Source organism: Dermochelys coriacea, chromosome 2 (assembly GCF_009764565.3).
Source record: "Dermochelys coriacea isolate rDerCor1 chromosome 2, rDerCor1.pri.v4, whole genome shotgun sequence".
Lineage (NCBI taxonomy): Eukaryota > Metazoa > Chordata > Testudines > Dermochelyidae > Dermochelys > Dermochelys coriacea.
Window position 1 is genome coordinate 70,555,717 of NC_050069.1, and position 9,222 is coordinate 70,564,938.

General features: G+C 38.0%; 1 protein-coding gene across 1 annotated transcript in view; it reads right to left on the reverse strand.

The window, feature by feature from the left end:
• RP1 (RP1 axonemal microtubule associated) overlaps positions 1-1,206 on the reverse strand; it is a 264,400-nt gene extending 263,194 nt beyond the window's left edge. Inside the window, exon 1 of the mRNA XM_043507860.1 lies at positions 491-1,206. Coding sequence (XP_043363795.1) covers positions 491-1,135 — 645 coding nt within the window. The 5' untranslated portion in view covers positions 1,136-1,206. The remainder of the gene's footprint in view (positions 1-490) is intronic.
• Between the last annotated feature and the right edge of the window lie 8,016 nt (positions 1,207-9,222).

Below are 9,222 nucleotides of genomic sequence, written 5' to 3' on the forward strand. Positions count from 1 at the left end.
AAGGGAACAGAGGTAGCATTCCAAAGGACCTCTACCTAATGTATATCCTAATTGTGGGGCAGGGCTGTGGAAGGGTTACATGTGATTGGATGAGTGGACATATTTTGAAGGCATGCATAAGAAAGGACTAGAAAAGCATCCTGTCCAGGAAAAGCTGTCATTAGAAGACATGGAGAAGGAAGTGGTTTAAGAGAAGACTGGCGGGCTTCCATGAAAACCTAGAATTAAAATTCCCTCGCTTCAGTCACTACAGTCCCAATATGGGTGTGCATCCTTCCACAAAACTGACTACTTTTTTTGAAGGTCCATAGGTGTACAGAGGCAGGTCCACAAGAAAGGCAGCAGATAGCTGATGGTCAGGGTACGGGGGACCTTACACTGGTCAGAGTGCGCGCCAGCCATGTAAGCAACCAAATCATTTGATTACATTGATAATATTATAAAAGCAAACATTGTGAAAAGCATATCTGATGCCACCGTTTATTCTCACCTTTCTGCCATCAGTAGTGTATAACTTCACAACTGGATACTGCATTAACTCACTTATGTAATCCAGAAAGGTCTCAAAGTTTTGCATGTTCTTCTTACTCAGAACTATAGTGCACCTGATTCTTACGTCACCATTTTTGAAAACAAGCATCTTTTCAGGGGTTCTTATTCTGACAGTTCTGTCTTCCTGAACAATGCCATCTTCTTTCTCCCTGGCTAACTGCACAACTCGGCGACGAGCGCTAACTGGCCTGCTGATCTGCCAGGGCAATGGCTTCTTACTGGCCCGCTCCAGATTAATGGGCTTAATTTTCTTCTGATGGGAACAAATATAAGACTTTCCATCTTCAAGGTCCTCCAGATTGGTGATACTGTGTGTCCCGCGTGGTGTACTAATATTCCTCACTCCAAATGGTATTGGGACTCTTTTGGACAAGTTATCCAGCAAGGCATCAAATGTTTTGAAAGATCGATTATTAATGACCATTTTGATTCCATTAAACTGATGGTCTCCACTTTTATAGAAACAGATTCGTTTGGCCACAACAGGTTCGGTGACATTGAAGTGATGTGTAGACAAAGTCTGTGCACTCTCAGAGGAGTTTGGCTGAAGCACTGAATAATTAGTTGATGGCGTTTCACTCATTTTGACAGTACTCTGGAAGGCGGAGGAGATGGATGTAAAAGTTTTCTCACAACTGCAGTAACAACATAGTCCTCATTCTGAAAAATGCAAAAGGAAAATTTGTAAGAAAAATCAACAGCAGCAAATCTTGCCAAAAATCATTGACTTAAATGGTTCCAAGCTGTTATCTCAAAATTCCACAAAGACTCCAATACTGTAGGATTAAGTTAGCATAGCTTTACTTTCAAATACTCTCAGAACTCTCCATTGTAATTTCACATCTCTTATTTTGGTATAACAGCATTTTCTTTAGAAAGAGGTACTTTTTCAGACTAGAATGGCAATTAGAGATTTTCTTTTTTAAGGATGAATGTAATGACAACATTTTATACATTATGTATTAGGGAAATATTCATGCGGAGGGGAGAGTTTATGCAGATGCATGAGCCATAATTCAGTCCAAGATAAACAAAAACTGAAAGACAATGGATTTGATTCTGATCTCAAATACATCAGTTTTACACCAGTGCACTCCAGTGATTTCAGTGATGCTACTCCCAATTTACTACACTGTAAGTAACATTAGATTATATTTAGAGCATGTGTCATAAATATAAAGGGAAGGGTAAATACCTTTAAAATCCCTCCTGGCCAAGGAAAAACCCTTTCACCTGTAAAGGGTTAAGAAGCTAAGATAACCTCAGTGGCACCTGACCAAAATGACCAATGAGGAGACAAGATATTTTCAAAGTTGGAGGGGGTGGGAAAAGGGTTCTCTCTGACTGTGTGATGCTTTTGCCAGGAACAGAAAAGGAATGGAGTCTTAGAACTCAGTAAGTAATCTAGCTAGATATGCATTAGATTCTGTTTTGTTTAAATGGCTGATAAAATAAGTTGTACTGAATGAAATGTATATTCCTGTTTTTGTGTCTTTTTGTAACTTAAGGTTTTGTCTAGAGGGAATCTCTATGTTTTGAATCTGATTAACCTGTAAGGTATTTACCATCCTGATTTTACAGAGGTGATTCTTTTACTTTTTCTTCAATTAAAATTCTTCTTTTAAGAACCTGATTGTTTTTTCATTGTTCTTAAAATCCAAGGGTTTGGGTCTGTGTTCACCTATGCAAATTGGTGAGGATTTTTATCAAGCCTTCCCCAGGAAAGGGGGTGTAGGGTTTGGGAGGATTTGGGGGGGAAAAGACGTTTCCAAGCGGGCTCTTTCCCTGTTATATATTTGTTACATGCTTGGTGGTGGCAGCAATGAAGTCCAAGAGTAAAAGGTAAAATAGTTTGTACCTTGGGGAAGTTTTAACCTAAGCTGGTAAAAATAAGCTTAGGGGGGTTTTCATGCAGGTCCCCACATCTGTACTCTAGAGTTCAGAGTGGGGAAGGAACCTTGACAACATGTTTTGGTGGCTAAAGTTAATGGTCCACTTTATAAATTGCTTTTCTATTGTAAGCTTTGCCTTTTTGGATACATAACTCGACCATTTAAATATTTGCATTTGTGGTGAGTGAAATCTTCTTGATCAAGTGTAAAATTATTTTTTCCTAGGACAAATAGCCTTAAATTAGGGTAATCTTTTATAAAGACAAAGCTATTTCCAGTGCTTTTAATTAAAATGGCATTTTCAGTAGCTAAAACTTTAGAATGAGCTTTAAAATTCTAGTCATCTAAGTAACATGCTATTTCTGAAAGCAGTGTAAGCGTGGGCCATGATCTTTAAAACAGGGACCACTTCCCCTGTGAATTCTCCACATGCACCTGCTCTATTACTCAATTAATTTAGTTACAATCCTTTAATAACAGCATTTTATTTTAACTGTTGTATTACCTGTCAGCTCTGTGTTCTTGGGGAAACAGGGTGCAGTATCCAGCCTGTCTGACTCACGAAGGACGCCCTCTTACCCCCCCAGCCTCTGCTTGAACCAAAACCAATCAGAACAAATACTTACAAAAAGCAATGAAAAGGTAGTGGGAGATACACCTAAACCCCTTCAGACAAGAGTGACAGGATTAAGGCAACTCCCCTAGCCTGATTTGCATCGAAAATGGGACAGGGAGGCATCTTCATTAGCATACAGAATGGAGAATAGAGATTCCAAGGCAAGAACCACACTAAACTTGGGACCAGAAAAGCAGGGAAGCACTGCATGATGGGGGATCTCTGCTCCAGATGTTAATGAACCCACACCTGCACACACCCAACTCAGTAGTTATCAGACCAATTCTAGTAATAAATCTTTTACTGGTATCCAAAATACTGAAGCTGCCTAGTGGCATTGTGAGCTCCCTTGAAAGAACACCGCCCATGGCTGGAATGATCAGTTCCTATTATCTAGCCTGAACAAAATAACTTTGGTATATTCCCTTGAGCCATCAGTTCACCCATAAACAAATCTAATGTTCTCCCTTGAACCATTGTTGTTTCCCTACAAAAAACCCTATCCAGGCTCAAGTAAGTGTTCTGATGCCTGGATCCAAAATCTGCATCAGTTTCATTGGGACTTCATCTCCTGACTGATCATGATGGGGGCTCTGCCTTTCTCCAGCATCTGAACCTTCAGCTACCACCTGACCGATTCAAGCTTCACGGAGTGGTGAGAACCCAACTCTTTCTCTCTCTCTCACTCACTCTCTCTCTCTGTTTTTTTCCTAGTCTAGGTATAGCTTTCTAACCTTGACTTGTGTGATTAGGTATAGTTTTCTAAACCTGACTTTTGTGATCAAATTTAAGCTAGATTTAATATTGTAACTGTTTTGTTTGTTTGGATCTCCTTGTATGGTTATTACCTGGCAATAAAAACTTTCATAGTTAAGCTGGATGCTTTCCTCCCTCTCTGTCTCTCTCTCTCTTTGTGTGTTTTTGGCTTCCCCATTTGCTCTGCAGCAACACTTCTCTTACTTAAGCTAAAGATCCCTGTAGCACCCATAAATTCAGTGGGGTTTATTCATTAAGTGGGTTACTACCAAAACAATTGTAACTTGAAAGTGGGGATAGGGACATGCTGAACCTCTGGCATATAAGGGTGGCAGCTTGAAAGTGTTGCTCTACCCAGCCTGCTTAGTCGTACTCTATTCCAGTGCGGTGCCCAGGGCATATGAAGGTGGCATCTTGGAAGTGCTGCTCGATCCAGCCTCCTGAGTCCAGGGACATATAAGGGGTCAGCTTGCTGATTGACCCGGTCCACTCAGACGCACTCTGTTAATGGGTGTGTGTGTGTGTGTTCATCTGATTCTGGGGCTGGAGGCTGGGGAACCTAGGTCCTGCAGGATAGCTCCATCGGGAGGAAACTTGCAGAAGGGAGAAGTAGAGCTCCATATAAAAACACAAGTGACACAAGCAGTACATTGATAGAAAAGATCTCTCTGCTAAAACCAATGTCCTTTTCAAAGGCACTTTTCATAAAAAGGTATATAGCATACTTGTGGAATATATGTGTGTTTTTTAAAAGTAAAATAAAATAAAATAAAATAAATGAAACTCTGCATCACTTGAATACAGATGCCAGACTGAATACAGGAGCATGCTACCTCCTTCAGCTGTTAAACATTTTTCTTCATGAAACTGGGAAAAGATTGATCAGTTCAAAATCTTCTTGTTTTAAAGAAAATATTTCACCACCTAAAGACATCAGCTCTGGGACTGATAAGAAAATGTTCCTTCCTTTAAAGGAAATTGAGGTTCAAGGTAAAAATCACATTTGACAGGACTGGTTTAAGGTTGGGGCCTTAGTTCCTCCTGTCAATTCATGTTTTGTTTTGTTTTTTTCTCTTTAAATATGAAATAACCAAATTCTTTTATTTTGAAAAGTGAATGATATGAAGGAAGAGAAGTTACTTTGCATTATATTATCTGTGCTGCAAAGGGCACACATGGTATGTTGAGAAACTGAAAATAACCCTCAAGATTGAGTTGGAACCAAGATTGATCTTGTATATTCAAATTTTCATGATGTCAACAGAAAAATGTTAACTATTCCATTAAGGTCATACGGGCCAGAATTTTTAAACATGGGTGCCTAAAATTAGACCTCAAAATCCATATTAGGCACCTAGTTAAGTGGCCTGCTTTTCACAGTTGCTGAGAAACTGCATGTCCCACTGAAATCAATGAGAGATCTGGGTGCTCAGCACCTCTGAAAATCAGGCCTATTCATTAGCTGCCTAAATATAGATTTTGGTGTCCAACAGTAGGCACCCAAGTTTGAAAATATTGGTATTCGAGTTCAAAGTAGTTGCAGGCTTCATACAAATATGAACAGGAGTATCATATACAATTTTTAATTAAAATGTTCCCACTGCCTCTATAGGCAGCACATGAAAAAAAGCAAGCTAGGGTCCTAAATGAAGGGAGAAGTGCAGCCAACATCAGATGCTTTCCTCATGCTTGCCCATGTCCCGTCACTTGGCTGCAAGGTGAATCAGGACTGGCGATGTAACTGGGGTATAGCCATTTTACACACTGTGCTTCCCTCCAAACACAGTAATTTTCTCAGGGGAAATGCTTGTGGGAGTTAATATTGCTCATAGTAGCACGAGCTCTACCACTGTGGCTTCAGGGCACATGTAATGAGAGAACCAGTGGCAACATGGCTCATAAGCACCCCGAATAACCCCAAAATCCCACCCCACTCAGCTGGCAGACAGGAGCTCAAGTTACTATTCCAGCCCATGTGGAATAGCAACCTTGATAAAGGGGTGAAGGCTTCACAGCAACCCCATACCCTGAACTCAGGTTGTAGTGAGTGGCTTTACCTCCTCAATCCCTCTGCACACCACTTCCATAGAGTATGATTACTTGGGTGGGGTGGATTTTGCCCCAATTAATTAACTATTGATACAGTTAAAAAATTAATTCAGGAGGCAGTTTTTTTCATGAGGTTTCCAAAGGCCACTCACAACAGCTTTTAAAACACTGTATGCTGTTTTGCAGTTGTCCAAAGGGTTGTTTCGGAAATTTTTAGTCTGGATAGTTATTCAGTTTTGGAATTGATCAAGATATTGAATAGAAATAACTTAAATTACTATTTTATACATAAATAATTGTTAGACTGGGTCTGGACATTAGAAATTTATAATCCTTAAACAACCAACCAAACAAAAAGCACACAGGATAATGCATAAACACAAATTTCAATGATTAACAATTACAAAATAATTATATGCACAGAAAGGTAATTGACTAGCAGAAAATCAGGTCTTTGTTCATGAAATATAAAATTAATACAATAATTATCATATATTCCAAAGTAATTTAGAATTGAATCAGTTATTGCATTAGTACATGGCATGTGTTTTTAATTTGCACAGGTGTTAGCAATTAAAGCTAATCGAATTAAATTTTGGATAACAACATAAGATTTCTTATGCATCTTACACAATTTCAAAAAGTGGATAATCAACATATTGTATAAGACCTTATTTCACATCTGAGGTCATAGATTTATCACTATAATATCTTCATTTTAGCCTAATTTCATTAAAGATTTTTATAATTTAAGAATTTTCCTTGAGAATTGTTAAGTAACAGTTGCTTTTACATAACCAAAAATGTCTGTTTATATCATATGCATTTCCATTTTGTAAAGAATGCTCCTCTGGTAGAAAACAAAACGGAACTCAGATTCTTTTGTTTCCACAGTCAACACCTCTTTCAATTTAAGAATTTATAATGCTGATGCTATGCTTTAAAGAGAGAGACTAAATTTAAACAGTTTATCCAAAGCTAGAGAAAGTAACCATTTTTCACAATAGTAAATTTCTATACTGTAGCATTTCATTACACTCACCCACAGTCACATCCTCTGTAAATAAAAGGATAATCATCTTGTTTTCAGAGATCTACATTATTGTAGGTGCAATTGATCATGCTACATGAAATGAACATCTTCAGTCTTATTCTAAGGAAGCCCAGTTACAAAAACATCACAATCAATTTGCTTAATCTGGGTTAATGTTAATCCATGACTGGGTTTGTTTTAGGTAGCCATTGTTCAAAGCAGAGAACAGCATTTAATTCAGCAAGCCCTCATTATTTTTTGGCATTCCCTTTATCTTTGTAATATTTATTTCTAATGTGAATGTTCTTATTCAAATCCTTTCCCCTTGCAATGCTGTTACAGAATCAGAAGTTAAAGATGGAAAAATCTCTTGGGTAATTCAATCCATCTCTAGGCCAGTGTTGTCCTCCAAAGTACATTTTCTAGTGCTTTTGGCTTTAAATGTCTCCCAAAACGCAGATTCCATCACTTACTTTGGGAGACCATTCCACACTCTTACAGATCTCAGTGTATGGAAATTTTTCCTGACATTCATTCTCCCTCTTAATTATGTACAGTTGTCAATTGACCAAACCTCTTTCTGTTTGTGCTTAAGGACAATTAGACTGAATGTTCATAATCTGGTTACTTATCATTTAGTCATTGCACTGTAAATAATTCCATTGTTTTCCTCCCCACAGCCTTCTTCCTTCATGAACACTTTCCAAACCAGTACAGACTGCTATCCACAAAAAGAGTTCTACTGTTCCAGAATAGACATTGAAACAAGCATTATAAAACTGAGTGAAACTATATTTTCTTTCTGCAGCCAGAGAAGATTATGTCATGCTGTGGCTTCATTATTCCATGGATTGATTTTTTTTCTTAAGAAACTACTGTGTCCCCAGATGGTAACTGTTCCATCTAATTACTACCAAAGGTATAATCTGATTTGAAGCTTCTTTACTTAATCGGGACTCCAGCAAGATTTCTACACTAACTCAGTAGGAAAGCTACAAGAAAGGCTGCTCAGCAGGTAGCACTCTTACATATCACAATGATTTTTTCAGAATGCCATTTACTTCCTATGCTGTAAATTAGGTGTTTAAAAAAGTATTAAATACTGCTTCTGACTTACTTATCCCGCCTTATACAATATATACCCACAAACATGATATGATTATATTGCACAGACTCTTTTTTTGCTATAAATACTCGTTTCTTAGCTTAAACAGCTTATTAAAATAATCATTTAAGTCTCAAATAGATGTCAACTTGTGTAATTGTACTGCTCACCTTCCAGGCAACATTCTGTTATTTATACTTGGCTCTTTTCCCCAGTAGTTTATACTAGCTCTATACTAAATTGAAGGATAGGCTTGAAAATTTTGATAGAGTTTACTTCCTTTAAGTATCTGACTTAAAATCTAGACTTCCACTGAACAATGCACTTTCAATGATGATCACTTCAGCCACCAAGCTGCATCTGTGCATCACTGGAGTCACTCACCAGATCACACCTTGCCTCTGGTGAAGATAAACAAGCATCATTGATTGACACCATAGATGCACCTTCATTCAGCAAGACCTTAAAAGACTCATAAAGCTTTCATCAAGGCATCTGCAAATTAAAGGATTCATTACTTCCCTCCCTGTACTACAACACTACATGGTGTTTTTTTTTAAAAGCAAAACAGACACAGGTTCCAGTCCTACACTTCTCCAGCCTCAAGAGAGGCAGCTAGAGAAAGGCTCCCATCAATGAGACCTGTTCCTGATTACACTGTATAGAATCAGACTCAAAACTAACAAGTTATGAAAAGCCCTCGCTGTCCTACAGGAATCAATTCGCACACAAATCTTTCCCACTCTACTCACCTAAGTACCTCCAATGACATTCATGTAACTACTCATTCAAGTAAAGTGAGCCAAATTTGGCCCTTGATATTTGAAAAATGAATACTATTTTTGTACAATATTTGTAAAAGAATGTAGAAATACAAAATTAATCCCGGAAAAATCAGATAATGTTGCAGTGATTAAACAAAATAGTTAGAGGTGGTATTACAATTTTCTGGATAGCTATCATGTCCTATTCTATATTACATTGTCTTCCTGCTTATCTCCAGATGCTTTCATTCCCAACAGGGCAATTTATTCAACCTGAGCACCACATCCATATTGATCCCAAACGTTCTTCAAAGAAGCCATGATCTGGCCAAAAAAGATCAGTATTAAGCTGCTATAATTTTGCCCTTAGTGTTTAAAAATTCCTACACTTTGTATTTAAGAGAGTCTTGTTGGGTTCTTGGTATATACAAGAATTACTGTTATTTAGCATTGAT